At 39.0% G+C, this 17,923-nt stretch overlaps 1 protein-coding gene across 1 annotated transcript in view; it reads left to right on the top strand.

The window, feature by feature from the left end:
* The window catches only part of astn1 (astrotactin 1), a 235,296-nt gene that overhangs the window by 23,663 nt on the left and 193,710 nt on the right, over window positions 1-17,923 (top strand). Inside the window, exon 2 of the mRNA XM_038963261.1 lies at window positions 13,467-13,654. Within this exon, the coding sequence (XP_038819189.1) occupies window positions 13,467-13,654 (188 nt within the window). The remainder of the gene's footprint in view (window positions 1-13,466; window positions 13,655-17,923) is intronic.

Below are 17,923 nucleotides of genomic sequence, written 5' to 3'. Positions count from 1 at the left end.
TTACAACAATACTGAATGAACACTTTTATTTTAACTTAATATAATACATAAATAAAATCTATTTAGTCTCAAATAAATAATGAAACAAATAAATAAATAAATATTGCAAAAACACGGTGTTGTTGAAGAAAGTAAAAGTGCAATATGTGCCATGTAAAAAAGCTAACATTTAAGTTCCTTGCTCACAACATGAGAACATATGAAAGCTGGTGGTTCAATATTCCCAGTTCTTCAATATTCCCAGTTAAGAAGTTTTAGGTTGTAGTTATTAAAGGAATTATGACGCATCGACTATTTCTCTCTATACCATTTGTATTTCATATACCTTTGACTATTGGATGTTCTATTAGGCACTTAGTATTGCCAGCCTAATCTCAGGAGTTGATAGGCTTGAAGTCATAAACAGCGCTGTGATTCAAGCATTGCTAAGAGCTGCTGGCAAACGCAGTAAAGTTTGAATGAATGCTTACGAGCATGCTGCCGCCTACCACCGCTCAGTCAGACTGGACTATCAAATATCAAATCATAGACTTAATTATAATATAATAAACACAGATATACGAGCCTTTGGTCATTAATATTTTAATATATAATATATTATACATATTAATATATGTTCCTAATATATATTTAATAATATATTAATATTTTATCGAACGGGTGGCAACCCTAAGTCTAAATATTGCTGTTACATTGCACAACCATCAATGTTATGTCATAATTATGTAAAATTCTGGCAAATTAGTTCCCAACGAGCCAGGCGGCCCAAACTGTTGCATATACCCTGACTCTGCGTGCAATGAATGCAAGATAAATGACAATTTTCCTAGTTAATATTGCCTGCTAACATGAATTTCTTTTAACTAAATATGCAGGTTTAAAAAAATATACCTCTGTGTATTGATTTTAAGAAAGACATTGATGTTTATGGTTAGGTACATTCGTGCAACGATTGTGCTTTTTTCGCGAATGTGCATTTGTTAAAATATCCCCCGTTTGGCGAAGTAGGCTGTGATTCAATGATAAACTAACAGGCACCGCATTGATTATATGCAATGTGTAGTTAACTAGTGATTGTGAAGATTGATTGTTTTTTTCCTGCATAGGTAGCTATCACAATTTCGACCAAATAAAAATATAAATAGTCACTAACCAAGAAACAACTTCATCAGATGACAGTCTGATAACATATTTATTGTATAGCATATGTTTTGTTAGAAAAATGTGCATATTTCAGGTATAAATCATAGTTTTACATTGCAGCCACCATCACAACTCTCACCAAAGCAACTAGAATAACTACAGAGACCAACGTGAATTACCTAAATACTCATCATAAAACATTTATGAAAAATACACAGCGTACAGCAAATGAAAGACAAACATCTTGTGAATCCAGCCAATATTTCAGATTTTTTAAGTGTTTTACAGCGAAAACACAATATAGCATTATATTAGCTTACTACAATAGCCAACCACACAACAGCATTGATTCAAGCCAACAATAGCGATAACGAATAAACCAGCAAAAGATATTACATTTTTCACTAACCTTCTCAAAACTTCATCAGATGACAGTCCTATAACATCATATTACACAATACATATATTGTTTGTTCGAAAATGTGCATATTTAGCGGCACAAATCGTGGTTATACAATGAGAATAGTAGCCAAGCTGCAAAGAAAATGTCGGGAGAAATCTTGGGAGAGGCACCTAATCTAATCAATAACTAATCATTAACTTGACTAAAAAATACAGGTTGGACAGCAAATGAAAGATACATTAGTTCTTAATGCAACCGCTGTGTTAGATTTTTAAAATTAACGTTACTACGGCATACAGCGTGCGTTAAAGCGAGACCGCACCGAAATTAATGGCGGAATAGTAGTTTTACATTTTTCAACAGAACAACGAATTAACATCATAAATAGTTCTTACTTTTTGATGAGCTTCCATCAGAATCTTGGGCAAGTTGTCCTTTGTCCAGAAGAATCGTTGCTCGGTTGTAGATTGTCGCCTTCAACTTTGGAATTAGCAGTAAACATTAGCCATGTGGCGAAGACGTGTCCAACTCACTATAACGCAGCACTAAGAAAATTCCGAAAATCGCAATATACTGATATAAACTGATATAACTCGGTTTAAAATAACTACATTATGATGTTTTTAAAACCTATATCGAATAAAATCAGAGCCGGATATATCTAAGGCCTATAACGAGAGCTTTCCAGAATGCCATCCTGAGGTCTGTCTCGCGTCATGGCGAACGTTGAAAAGAGTGCACCCCACGTTCCAAGACCCTTTATATGGCCTCAGATCTGCCTAGCAACTCCATTCCAATTCTCACTGCTTGCTGACATCTAGGGGAAGGCGTATGCAGTGCATGTCGACCAATAGAATACATGCAAATTAATAAACTGACCCTGGAACAGACTGCCTGATTTCAGATTTCTCACTTCCTGAGAGGAAGTTTGCTCCAACTTGAGTTCTGTTTTACTCACAGATATAATTCAAATGGTTTTAGAAACTAGAGAGTGTTTTCTATCCAATAGTAATAATAATATGCATATTGTACGAGCAAGAATTGAGTATGAGGCAGTTTAATTTGGGAACGAATTTTTACAAAGTGAAAACAGCGCCCCCATATTGACAAGAAGTTAACTGAGCGTTCTGTCACTCATGGGGACACTACGTCACCGCAAAATCTACGGGTAGAGCTCGAAAATTCAAGCCACTTGGGTGCTGCCATAGAGTTACATTAGAAGTGCCCATCCAAGAAGGCTCAAGGTCATTGGCAACAGATACAATGACGTCAAATCACGTTATATCTAAAGTAGCAAGCTAGCAGTCATCATCATGAATCAAGTCGACAATCTACTGGCAAATCCTTTTCAAACCTTGTCATATGAAGAGAAATTATGGAGAGAAATTATAGATAAAACGTATATCGGTGCTCATCGGCCTTTGGACATAAACATTACACAACAAGTTGGAAATCGCAAATTCAACAATGAGTGGTTGGGAAGGAATCAGTGGCTAACTGCAAGTGTTGCTAAGCAATCACTAGCCTGCTATTCAGTGGAGTGGGTATGTGGTCCAAGTCTGGGTTTAGGGGTCTATTTTTTCCAAGCCTAAAAGAATAAATATTTAACACCATAAAAGGTTCAATACATTGGCCATGCTGGCAATCCAGCATGACTTCTGCTACGTTCAAAACAACTGTTTTAGAGAAATGTAATCATTGAATATTGTAAGAGCTTTCCTTGTCTGCTTACATACCCCCTTTATTTATCTTATGTTTCTGTCTTGGTGTACAGGGAGAATACTGTAAGAACAGCCCATGTTCTGAATTCTGTTGCTGTACATTTCAAAAGAGCTGAACAAATAGTTATATTGACTACGTCCGTCCTAGCTCGATCATTAATATCTTAATTGAAATGACGGATTACCTCTTATCCACTCGTCATACCCTTATGTCATAGTTTGTACATCTCAATTGTCAGTAGAAACCACATTTGTTTAAGCAAGTCAGCCATATCAGCTATGTTTTTTAAAAGGCAGTAAATGAGGCTGAATGAACTGATTCGCTGCCAGTCAAGGCTCCGCTGATAGCCAGGTGTAGCAGTGGTAAGGACTCACTACATGGTGCTGAAAAGAGAGCTTTGCTGTTGGGAAAGCTTTTTGTAGGCCGTAACAGTATGTGGGCACCGTTTGTCACCGTCATAGTTGCAATTCATGTATTGTTTAGTGTTGTGTAGTGGCTTTGCTGGCATGAATTTTAAAAAAAGGAACATGTTTTGATGTATTTAAAAAAAATGTTTAGCTCACATATTTCAACATATGCATTAAGGTGTCTGTAATAGAATAAACGTGGCAAAAATGAATGTAGACATTAATAAATGCATTTCCATAGCTTCCAAAATATTTTTTACACTAGTGGGGGAGTGCCAAGATGGAGGCATGTTGGGTTCAAAACTGCACCCCCTACTAGTCATCTAGTGTAAATATAAATCATTGGTTAGAGGTTCCATGCCTGTTCTATTCATTGTATTCATATGTGCTGCTGCTGCATTGTGGGGGTGATGTCTAGGCAACCACAGTTTCATCACATTGTTAAGAGTACAGTAAGAGAACAGTAAGCTGTTTGTAAAAAATTATATATAAAAACATTACGGTTATGACGGTTATTTTATTTTCATGACGGTCTTCATCCATAACTGTCAGTTACACAATTATATGGTATTTGTGTCAGCCCTAGTGTAAATTCTAATTTCTTTGGCAAGTCACAATTTTCCAAACGAAGGAATTTAACTAAAACAAACAGCTTTTCGTGATGTTGGCCTAGCTATCTCCTAATCTCCTATAGGGTGCAATTAATGCTGAAAACACCACAGTACATTTCTGTGATAATTTTCTTTAATGATTCAACTATTTTATATTTATTGCTGAAAGCAAGACAGATGTTTGCTCTGCAGTTAAAAATAGAATTCTCTGTGTTTCCTGCCTTATTCTCTTGTCTTCATGTTTGTCCTCTGAGTTTTGAAGGATTGATCCAAAGACTATTATAGGCTTTTCCTCTGTGGCCTTATTTCTGACTTTGTGCCTTAGAATCCTTTTGTCAGGGTACATGTACGTTCTATCCTCTGCATATGCCTGTCTGAACCCTGTCACACCATTGGTTAAACATTCTATCCAAACCCTGTTGTGCTGCAAACCTACCATTTACCCAGACATTCTGCACGGTTTGCCTCCTGCTGATTTCTTGCAGGCTGTGAATTGAAACCCAGGAACTAGTTGACATGCAGGTGGTAAAGGTCTCCGTTATTAAATTATTGTAATAGTGCCTGCTTTTTAGATTACCTGGCAAAACTAAATTTTGCTAGAGCCTGGAGTTGAAAGCAATGTCCTCACATTAAGTTCTGTTGCTGTATATGATCAATGAACCGAGCATGCTTGCGGTCAGCGGAGAGCAGCATTAATTCTACATCCTACATCATGCGAAGTAACTGGCTGATGATAAGTTCATTGTTGTGCCTTCTGCATGTCTCTGATAAGGCCCTGCGACCGAGTCCTCCGTCTGTGTCCACAGTAGTTCTGTAGCCTGGTCCTGTATGGACAAACAGCTGGACTGTGACATATTGTCATTTGGACCTCTGAGAGTGTCTCTAATGTTCTCCTTAAATTACATCGAACACCCTGCATTTTTTAAAGATGCCCAATATTTCAGTTTCTGTCTAAAGATCCATACTATTGATCTCTTGTCAGTTCCAAGTCGGCAAATGGCTGACCATGTCTAATTGCTGTAGTTGGACTCTATTGGCTCAGGTCTATTTCAGTGAGGATATTGGGGATTTTTTCCTTTACTTTTCTCGCAGTTTGACATCAGTGTATCCTCATGGAGATCTTATGGAATGTTAGCTCTATTCCACTTGAGGGATAACCTGGAATATGTTACCACCTACCGCTGAACATGATACCAAGCTTGAAACTACATTAGTTCCCTGTACGGCTTGCTAAAAGGATTATGGTTCAAAGCCTTTTATTCACAGTCATTGAACCTGAGAAACAATCTCCAGAGATTAAAGGTGTGTTTACTTGAGTGTGTATTATTTAATACATCTTGTGGCTGAAAAATATCTGGTGACACTGAAGGTAGAAGAACTTGTTAGGTAGAGTTTTCCCCACAAAAATAAATATGCATTCAAATAGAGTACTGGTAGGTCCTTAGCAGCCATGCTAAAAGTACCTCTTTGAAACATAAAGAGCAAACCCTTCTCCAAGGGCATAGTAAGGTGTGTGAAGGTGGATAGTGGATGAGATGCACACACACACACACATACACACACACGCATACACCTTGTAGCACAACTTCAAGATTAGGCCTACAGTACATTACCAATAGTGGCTCTAATTATTTTTAGGTGATTGTCCAGAGCAGGTTAACCCTGTTAAACAGCTATCACAACACGTTTTCTTCCATTTGTTTCGTTATGTAATGTGCCGCTGTTCACGTGTGAGACATTATTTGATCAGTTGTCATTGCCATGCCCCCCCCGGCCAGTGTGACTTTTACTGAAGTCAAACGCTGAATCACAATTGGAGCTCGGATTGATCGTGTTGAAACCATCAAACCGAGCCATGTATTTTACATTAACTCCAGGCAAGGACTGTGATCTCCTCACCTTGAAGTTTCCCATTCCCCTGTCCTCTAAGCTGTATCCCATGCCTATTCATCCAACATGAAATATTTAACATGGCTTTAAAACGCTAACCATTACCATTTGCCAGCCATCATGTTCAATACGGCAAGTGTTGGATTGCTTGTTCAAATAAGACTGACTTTGATTAATTGCTCAGTTTCTTAATCCTATTCATGTAGAAAATCGGCATAGTCAAGACACATACCTTGAAACAAACCTTTGGATGGGTACATTTTATGTTTTTAAATTTTCAAAATATTTTTTTCCTGCTTCCCACATAACGTTAAGGGCGTTGAGCTGTAAAAATCTAGAATTGCAATTGTATCTTATTTTTGTAAAGAATATTTGCTTTCATTTGTTTTTCCACAGGCATATGGTTTTCAACGATTAACCAGACAAACTCTTTTTGGTAACCTCAAGGTCTTTGTCTACTCCCAGTCTATAGTAACGATGTAGGATCTTAATTTGAGCCAGTTTGCTACAGCAAACAGGACAATAATCCTGCAGCAACATGCAATGTGAACTATTTTGTGGATTAGAATTATTTACACATTTTTTAGGGGTTGAGGCCTTTTTAAACCTCCAGTAGCTGGGTCACTGCTGCTTAAATTCAGTACAAAACAGACTATAGCCCTCTCTATTGTGCTCTCTCCCACTGGGAAACAGGCCTCCTATTACACATGCAGCTCCAGAAATTGTCCCTCAACCATAACCGTGTTACCTTCGTGATATTTATTTATACAAATAAATATGAATGTGTCTGCAATAGCAACCACAAACTTATTGAAATGAACAAAGCTCAAAGCAAGTCTTTGCGGGGAGTGTCACGGGACCTTTGACAACAATTCAAGCTTGAATTTTCGTGTTGGGATTTAAAGTACTACTACATTTTTTATAACATGTCAATATATAAAGTTGGCTCACAAGAAAAGAAGCAAGCTCTCAGGTGAAGAAGAAATTCAGGGAAACTGAGGGCCTCTCTAAAGAAGAGCTCAATGACGCCATTTTGCAGGCCTCTAGATATGCTATGGAGGAACAACATTGCAGCCTGGACCATATTATTACCACAGCCGTGGAAAAGGCTGTGGACAACATTCTGCCACCAAATATTGCAGATTTTCCGGTCTAGGTGACTAAAACCAATGATTCAGCCAATGCCTTGACCGTGGTCATGGAAAGATTGAGCAAGTCGCTTAAACAGGTAGAGGGGAAGTATGACCAGCTTCACTTTAAGGTGACTATGATAAGACTATGATAAGAAGATTGAGTACATGTCCCTAAAAGTGACAGAAATGGAAGACCAAAGTTGCATGTCAAATTTGAGATTGTTGGGATTTAACAATTCTGAGGAAGGTTTGGACGCCATTGGGATCCTAAAAATAAGTGTGCAAATTTTGATCCCTTCATTGACAGGCCGGGATATCTGCATCGAGAGGGATCACCACCAATTCAGCAAGAACCCTGGGCTTGAGCGGCCTCTCATCCTGATCTGTAAACTGCTGGATTACACCGACCGCTATACTGAAAGGAGCGAGGGCTGTTTTTTCCCATCAAGGACATACACCAAGATCTGCAGTACTTTCCCGGATTACAGTGCAGAGATCGTAAAGGAGATGATTGTATTCACTCCGTTAAAGAAGAAGATGACGGCGATTGAGCTAAAGCCATTTTTGTAGTATCCTAAACTGTTTAAGCTAACGCATGGAGGCAACAGGCTTATCTTCAACTCACCCAGGGAGGCATGGGGCTCCCGAGTGGCGCAGCAGTCTAAGACACTGTATCTCAGTGTTAGAGGCATCACTTCAGACACCCTGGTTCGAATCCAGGCTGTATCACAACCGGTCGTGATTGGGAGTCCCATAGGGTGGTGCACAATTGGCCCAGCGTCGCCCTGGTTTGGCCCGTGTAGGCCGTCATTGTAGATAAGAATTTGTTCTTAACTGACTTGCCTTGTAAAATTCCGGCCCAGGCCACAGCACCGGTCCCTGGTTGCATCCCAGAGAAGACACAGTCGCACCGGAGATGAACATCTCTTCACCCCAGGATGAAGTGGTAGCTTGCGGCTAACATGCCCAATTTTTTGGGCTATTGTTTGGAGAACTATAAGCTCACAAATTAAGCTAGCTTCAGCTCTGTGCTTCACAGAACTGAGATTATGAAGTAACTGGCGAGTAGTTTTGTTTTGGAGGACATTGCTGAACCATATGGATAAATAGTTTATTTCAGATGCTAACAGATACCATAGACTTCCAGTCATTGTGCTAACGCTAGTTAGCATTGGCTCGTGAAACTAGCTCTAACTTCCTTCATACTGGACACAGAGACATACAAATGGTATCCATGAGTTAATCTGACTCTGGGGAAGTAGATAAATCCTGGAAGTAGATCAATCCTGAAGTATCCATTTAATCTTTACAGCCATTGCATATTTTTGTTTGTCTTTTTTTTTTGGTCAGCTACCATTCAACTTCCCTCTGTTTGCACAGCCATGCCTGCTACTTACTGATGTCGATCTGCTGTGCATGTTCCAATGACTGATTTGAATGTTATGAGCTTGAATTTAAGAGGTTTGAATGTGCCAATCAAACATACTTGATGTTTAGAATATTTACACCACATGCAAGTTTTCAGGAAACGAATTTGTAGGATAATGATGTGCTCAGATTCCAAAACAGATGCTATAACATAGTCATCCATTCATGCGCTGCAAACAAGTCAAAGGGAGTATTGATCTTGGTGGATAGAAAACTCCAGATCTCTGTCAATGTCTCAGGGAATGATTCTTGTGGACAATTTGTTTTTGTAATAGTGACCGTGAATCATGTGGAACTTATTTTAGCTTGAATTTATGCCCCCAAATGAGTATAACATGTTCTTGGCTTCCATCAGTGACTCTTTGCTACAGTTCCATGACAGTCATCTCAATGTGGGGGAGATTTAAATGCAACGATAATAGATCCTCAAGTAGTCAGGATTCTCTCCCTGCCTTTTTCCTTGCTCTGATAACTTTTATTGCAGAACTGAATTGAATAGACCTATGGCGGATTCGTAATGGACAGGTGAAAGCTTACTCGTTATACTCTGCTCGACAGATCGTATTCTAGAATTGACTATATTTTGGCGAAATGTACTTTACAAGTTAACTATTATTAATGGGGCTTGCAAAGCAAGAGAACCCACTTTAAATCTTCAACATCTGACTTATAGTTATTCTTATTCTTTTCAACATAACTCATCTGTCACGCCCTGGCCTTAATATTCTTTGTTTTCTTTATTATTTTGGTTAGGTCAGGGTGTGACATGGGTGATATATGTTTTTTGTCCTGTCTAGGGTTTTTTGTATGTTTATGGGGGTTCTAACCAGTCTAGGTTTTTGTATGTCTATGGTTGCCTAGATTGGTTCTCAATTAGAGGCAGCTGTTTATCGTTGTCTCTGATTGGGAACCATATTTAGGCAGCCATATTCCTTGAGTATTTTGTGGGTGATTATCTATGTCTATGTTTAGTTGCTTGTGTCAGCACTATGATTATATAGCTTCACGTTCGTTTTGTTGTTTTTGTATAGTTCATTCCGTGTTCTTTCTTTATTAAAAGAAGATGCATTCAAATCACGCTGCGCTTTGGTCTCATCGCTATAACGAACGTGACATCATCTTACACCGTTTAAGCTAGAAACGTCATTCAAACTTGAAAACGTGCAGATCCGTCTGGAATAGTGTGTCTCTATGCAACCTTTTGATCTTTTTTATACATTTAAAAATATGAAGCTTTTTGTATACATCTTTTTGCTCTCCATCCACTTTCATGTTATTTCCTCAGCATTCCATTGTTACATCATCACTTCCAACATTCTATTCACTGTAAATGCAACAGTGCAACTTTTGACACAGATCAGCTACTTTGACCACTTTGCCAACAACTTTAAAAAGTTAGAGCGTATGAAATCTTCATCTACTTCTCTGCTTTTCAAATCTGAACTCGGAACTAAAATGTATTCAAAACAAGTCAACTTTATTATTTAATTACTGCAGTATTGGAGCTTGTCAACGACCCTCCCGTAGGTGATTCGTTGAGAGCCCAACCAGCAATACTAAGCCACAGCATTTTATAGCGCAGTCCATCCTCCTGGATGTTCATGACAAATCACAGATGAGAGAATTTATACAAAGGTACATTTTGCTCTCATGCCAAATATCTGTCTCTAGTTCATTTACTGCTTGCTTGTACAAAAATATTAATGCAACCTAGAATACTAAATCCTTTCTTTAAAGAAACTGGAGATTGGCTCTCCCTGTTACTGACAGACAGGCACACAGACACTAATCATGGAATGTTGTCTTATCACCAATCCATCGTGAATGTACTGTCAGTGTTAAATCTCCCAGAAGCCCACTTTCAGTCCACACACACAGATGATAGTGTTCTAACCCCCCCCCCCCTCTATTCTGTTGCATTAAACAACCATTTGATGCAATAACAGTATTATAACTTAATCTTGTAATTTCTGTTCTCACACTTTACAGCTGTTTTTGTAACCGCATTAAAAAGAGGATATGACATCTTGGTCTACTTCTCTGGTATTCAAATCTGGCATTGGAACAAAAATATATCTTACCGATCAAACGTTACAGCTGTTTTAGTAACTGAATCAAGTATGTTTTCTATGAACTCTTAGAAACTGCCGTTTTGACCAAACCCCCAAGAAGTTAGACTAAAACGTTTAGCAGATTAAATCTTTGTCTACTTCTCTTCTATTTAAATAAAAAATTCAGAACATAAATATCTTCTACCAACCAAAAGTTGCAGCTGTTTATCGGAGTTTAGAGTGATGAAAAGTAGCTAGCTATCGTCAGCTAACTGCTCTCTGTCTCATCAAATATCAAATCAAATCACATTTTATTGGTCACATACATATGGTTAGCAGATGTTAATGCGAGTGTAGTGAAATGCTTGTGCTTCTAGGTCCGACCATGCAGTAATAGGAGCTGCCCAAACGGAGGCATTGCTATGGATACTCACAGACACAGAGGAGCACATGGCAGAGTAGGCAAAAAATGTGATGAGGGTGAAGAGGGTGAGACAGCCAAGGCAACAACGCATCGTCCTCCTTCTCGGGATTGTGCTCCATGTCCTAAATATTCAACTGGCTAGTTTTCCTGTCTATAAAGAGAAGGGCAGGCTGTACGTTGATTCTGCTGCTCTTATTGGATAGAGTGAAGCAATCTGGGTTCACTCGCTTCAAATTTCACCCGATCACTTCTCATCACACTTCTTTCAGTTTTCACATTCAAGGGTTTTTCTTTATTTTTCCTATTTTTCTACATTGTAGAATAATAGTGAAGACATCAAAACTATGAAATAACACATATGGAATCATGTAGTAACCACAAAAGTGTTAAACAAATCTATTTTATATTTGAGATTCTTCAAATAGCCACCCTTTGCCTTGATGACAGCTTTACACACTCTTGGCATTCTCTCAACCAGCTTGATGGAGTGATGGAGTGCTGCATCAGATGAAATTACCTCTACAATCCCACGACCGCAACCAAACTGAGATAGTTTGGGATGAGTCCGACCGCAGAGTGAAGGTAAAGCAGCCAACAAGTGCTCAGCATATGTGGGAACTCCTTCAAGACTGTTGGAAAAGCATTCCTCATGAAGCTGGTTGAGAGAATGCCAAGAGTGTGTAAAGCTGTCATCAAGGCAAAGGGTGGCTATTTGAACTTTTAACACTTTTTTGGTTACTACATGATTCCATATGTGTTATTTCATAGTTTTGATGCTAGAGACACCAAACCAACTTTCAAATGTCCAGGCTATCTTATCAACCAATCAATCAATCAATAAATATTTTAATCTCCCTACTTTTTAAACTATAACCTTTCACCACCATTACTACTGCAGTCACTACCACTACTATAACTTATTTAAAAACCATATCGACTTTAAAACAAGCTAGCAAGCACACCACATTTTCTTCAGGAAATGTACTTTTCAATGATCACTGTTAGCCTAAAGAGTTTATTTATTATTTAGAACTACAGCTAGCTATCAGTAGGTCTACGTATTAACCTATTCTACATACATCTTCAACTACCACAAAAATACTTTTAAACAGCTGTCATCAATAGATTCACCATCATATTTCTCTCCCCAAAGTATAGCTTAAAACGTTCTAATCATCACATCATCATTCAACTAAAATCAAACTTAATTTACACTGAAAGTTTTACAAAAGGAAATTGTGCATCTATGTATCTGAAACCCACAGCATGAATGATTCAGAGTTGCTTTGCTTTCTTAAGTGTGGTCCACATGATCCAGCCTTTAATTCCCATCTTCAGACAGAAGATCTCTTTGTCCTACGTCTTTCTTCTTTCAGTTTTCACACACAACTACTGTAGTTTAGACATTTCTTCAATCTAACTGCCCCACAATCCAAAGTAATATGGTTGATGTAGTAGTCTATTAAAGTAATCCGAACAATTATTTTACTACATTTAACTAACTACAGTATATGTAACTGCTTTGCTTTAAATAGTGAAGTAAAACTTTTTTAACTTCTTCCATTACCACAAAAATACATTTAAAGAGCCAAAGCAAGCCCCGCAACTTTACTTGTAAAGTTACCATCCAGTTATTATTATTATTATTATTATTATTATTATTATTATTATGGTGCAATTAGAGGGGGAACACAAATAATAGTGGTACACTAATTGTGCTGGTTGGTTGGTGGTCCCATGCAGAGAGGGAAGCGATGGGCTCATTAATAACACTCTCATGCTGAACCAGACCCTGGAGGGAACTCTCTGCTGTAAAAAGTGCCCTGTCACTTTGTCAGATCATTTGCATCTAGGTTAAATCTAGCCCCTAAATCTTATTTACCGGGAGGTCCCATTCTGCTGCGGCACAGTACCATCAGTAATCAGTGTCAGATAAACCTAGTTACAGTACACTCACGCAATTAAAAGCATTCAGTTAGATCACAATTAAGGAACTGAATGTTTCAGTGTATAGGTACACAGGTAATAGATACTAGGGTAATAGTTATTACCCTGCTGGCAAAGAATGTAATGGGTTTTTGTAAAAGGGCATACGATTTCAGAAATTGTTATGCACTGATAATTCAGTATAATATGCTTCCTAACCCAGGTACCATACTCCTCGCTCACTCATATGATAAGCTTGTGAAATGAATTGTTGAAAATGCATCGTCACTGACTCATCCATTATCTGTGTGTCCTGTTTGACTGAAAGAGATCACGGGAAACTCTGAGGATATTCCTCTGGTGCGATGGCGGCAACAGTGGCTGGAGAACGGCACGTTGCTCTTTCATATCCACCACCAAGATGGTAGCCAGAACCTCCCCGGCCTCTCCGCCACAGACGATCCTGCCAGCGACTCTGCCGAGGAGGAGCTACGCATCCTCCACATCTCTGTCATGGTACGGTACTCTGCTGGCTGGGGTTGGAATGGGGGGGTGCTTTATTGTGATGTTTGATCATGATGTTAAACAAGGATGTTACTTTCCAGTTATTTGCACTGCTCTAATATAAGTATTAGAACTTGGTGCATTTCTTGGTACATGTGGACATGGTACAATGAAAGGTTTGGACTACATAGATGGATGTCAGTACTTCTAGACATTTGAACAAATTATTCAGCTTTAGAAAAATTATTCTAGTAGCTACTAGGTACATTGCACAGACACATGTCAAATAATGTACTGACCTTGAGTCTTCTCTGCATGGTTTGCATGCATTAGTACACAATGAAAAAGTAGACTGAAAGAGGACAACATTTTCATATTAAATTTCAGTACATTTTTTGTGTGCAATGGTGGTCCGCCGGTAACCTTGTTTTTACCATCCCATATTTTCCTCCAAATCTAAATGTAACATCCATTTGGTCGTTGTTTCCCTGTTTCTATTCCCCTTGCTATCTACTCATGCTAATAGCTGCTTGACAATACATTCACAAAGCTCTTATGAAGGTGTGAAAGGCTTAGCATGCAGATAGGACAGACCTAGCAACAGATGGCTGCTGCGCTGTGCTCCTGCTCCGGCCTCGCTCACTACAGCTTGTGGCTCGGTTGGAGGGCGGCCTTATAAATCCAGCGTTGCATCACTTCGTTAGCTCCTTGTGGATACGTGCAGCCCCAGCACTCTCTCTCCCACCAACTGCCACTCTCTCTCTATACCACACCTGTCATTGAGCCATTTCCATTGTTCCGCTATACGCCGCAGCCACCAGGGTGGCTCGATGGCCAACGATTCTAGCCAGGATTCTATACAGCAGCGTGGCCTGCCATGCACAGTTCAATGCCTGGCAACCAGGCCCACCATGGGACAGTTTAAAACTATTGAATGAATGTAGTCCAACCTGAGGCTTGAAAATAGGCCAGCTATAGCAGGGGCTTAATCTCATAGACATGCAAATTCACTGAACTGCTCCAAACTCAGTTTTGTCACCAGAAGGGGGATTTCCCTCGCCTTGTGGCCATTCCAGCTGAAGTGATAAGGGGCTAAATGTGATGGAAAGACTTGTTTTTTTTTCTCCTGCAAAGATTCTTTAATGCATTACATACTTGTTTTGCAATTGTGTTTCAAAGTTTCAAGTTACTGGTGTGCTCCCTCTGCCACAAGGTGACCACAGTGCCCTTTGCTTCTCTGCCTGAACATCATCCATAATGGATGAGTTACCTTGTGTTCCATGTTCAGCCACAGGTGAGCTCCTGCAAGTCGAGACACATGTCCTCAGCTCTCTTTTAGCCCAGAGGCAGAGGGAACAACAAGCAACCTCTAACACCGTGCACCACCACCCATGGAGCCACCCTTTTAAAGAGACATACACTCCGGTAGCAGGAAAATTATTTTTTTATTTAACCTTTATTTAACTATGCAAGTCAGTTAAGAACAAATTCTTATTTACAATGACGGCCTAGGAACAGTGGGTTAACTGCCTTCTTCAGGGGCAGAACGACAGATTTTTACCTTGTCAGCTCGTGGATTCGATCTCACAACCTTTCGGTTACTGGCCCAATGCTCTAACCACATGTTAACAAATTCTCCAGATCACTGATAAAGCAGCAAAGTGCGTCAATGCAGTCCATTTCAAAGTTCCCTAAATATTGTAAACTAATTTACATTATAAAGAGGGAAAGAGGAAAATAATTTCACAACGTATTGAAATAAGAAGACATCACAAATATATATATTTTAAAGCCTGGGGAATACATAAAATCTATTGAATTTTATTGGAGATTTGACATAACAAGCAAATACATAAATAACGCTTAGGTTGACCGGGACTCCACAAGTCTGGGTTTTTCTATACCTCGTGGTATAATCAGCCCGTTTCCATTGAATTAAGGTCTTAGTCCCCAGTGTCCTGCCTGAACTAATAAATCTAGACTCCATGGTATAATTAAAGTCTTAAATGTTTTCCTTCTGCACCTATACATTTTGAACGTCACACCATTTACCAGTATAGCGTTAGTAAACATGCTAGTGCTCCGTCTTGCTGCTGTAAATTCAGGGTTAAGATGGGAGTTAAGGGGATCGAGTTTCTGGGGAAACTGGAGGAATGGCGATGGCATGACATTAAGAAATTGGATGCAGACGTGAGCAGAAGAAATACATGTATTTTTTATTGGTCAGAGGTATAGTATAAGAACAGGCAGAGATTATGGATACTTAAAATGTAATTAATCAGAAAAACTCGAAACAATGTGACTATAACTCTTCATTTGCTGTTTGATACGATAGAGCAAGGCGACCAGAAGGAATAACTCCAACAACAAACATTTCATACTTTCAATGAAAAAATATCACATAATAAATTCAGAAATAATTGGCCCGGCCGGGGCCTGGACTCAAGACGTTCTTCACAACATTACCAACGGTTTTCCTTTGGGCACCCCCTCAGACCCTTGCACTTTTGGTTTAAATGCCTGATAAGACCTTGTTTTATGGCCACTCACACCCTTGAAAGGAAATACTATTTCCTCTTTCCACTCTCATTTACTCCACAAATGCCATCCAGATCAGATAAGGCAAGCAGACATGCAGTGACCCATTCATTAATGCAACCATAAGCCCCTGAACTTGAAGATTTACTGGCTACATAATAAAGATTAATGATAAAAGATCATTTTAGTTTGTAATGATATACAATTTAAGGGGACCACACATATCCACCCGGGAGGAAGGAAGGAAGAGGAAATTCAGTTAGAGTAATCTAAACCAAAATATTTAATAAAATATTGTGTTTATAGTTTTGAAGGCTAAAGTTTTTTTTTCGTGTCTCTCTTCCGGCTGTTCCGTAGGGAGGTAACCACATTTAAAAACAATTATCCAAAGGAACAGTCATAGAAAATGTCAAGGCCTTGCTACAAATCACAGCTGACTTATCAATTGATCTCTTTAAGTACTGTATGTGTAGGGAAAGCCTTACTCAATTTCCTAGGTTTTTGGGTGGATGTGGGTTTTCAATTGAAGAGGATATGGGGATTTTTAAAAGTATGCTGTAAACTCAGTTGTATCAGCTAACCTACATTAGCAACCAATGGCACAATGTTGTCTGTCAATCTAACTAGTCTTGCAGAGAATCAGAACTCGTAAGCTAAGCTAGCTTAGCTTTTATGTTCTCTCAGTTGTTTTATCAAATTGAGAGTTTTTCTATATATTATGAATGGATTACTAATTAATTTCATTTTCATGAGGTACAATTTGTACATTCTGAATCTCTCAAGAACATATCTTCTTTAATGATTATGCCTTGCAATACAGCAAGAGACTTGAATGTGTCCTTAATAAGAAAAATGTCAGCCTTCATGCGATATTAGCTTTGATGAAATATTCTAAGTTGAATTAAATGATTTAAGTTCATTTCATTAATAACCCATTCCAACAAAACCCCATCGTGCTGTGTGTTTAATGGGGGTTTAACTTTAAAAAATGTTCAATGTCAAAATCAGAAATGGATCATAAACCGTAAAAAAATCATGCTGATAATTGTCACATTTGGTTTCATTGTTGTCATTAAATATTCTTTGTAAGCAATTTAACACTGAATAGTTAGACGAATAGTTAGACGAAACTGACAGGTTAGACGATTTGGATGAACTGAAATGATATTTTAAGGGCCTCTTGAGTGGCACAGTGGTCTAAGGCACTGCATCGCAGTGCTTGAGGTGTCACTACAGACCGGGGTTGTGTCACAGGCTGTGTCACAGGCTGCCGTGACTAGGAGACCCATGAGGCGGCACACAATTGGCCCAGTGTCGTCTGGGTTAGGGGAGGGTTTGGCCAGCCGGGATGTCCCATCGTGATCTAGCAATTCCTCGTGGTGGGCTGTGTTCCTGCAAGCTGACTTTGGCCACCAGTTGTACAACACATTGGTGCGGCTGACTTCCGGGTTAAGCGAGCAGTGTGTCAAGAAGCAGTGGGGCTAGGCTGCTTGTGGTTCAGAGGACCCATGGCTCTCAACCTTTGCCTCTCCCGAGTCCGTACGACAGTTGCAGCAATGGGACAAGACACAAAAAAGGGGTAAAAGTACATAAAAATAATATATATACAGTACCAGTCAAAAGTTTGGACACACCTGCTCATTCCAGGGTTTTTCTTTATTTTCTACATTGTAGAATAATACTGAAGACATGAAATAACACATGTACTGTAGTAACCAAAAATTAAGTTGAACAAATCAAAAT

Source organism: Salvelinus namaycush, chromosome 25, assembly GCF_016432855.1.
Source record: "Salvelinus namaycush isolate Seneca chromosome 25, SaNama_1.0, whole genome shotgun sequence".
In the NCBI taxonomy this organism is placed as follows: Eukaryota; Metazoa; Chordata; class Actinopteri; order Salmoniformes; family Salmonidae; genus Salvelinus; species Salvelinus namaycush.
This window is presented reverse-complemented; position numbering and strand designations above follow the sequence as displayed.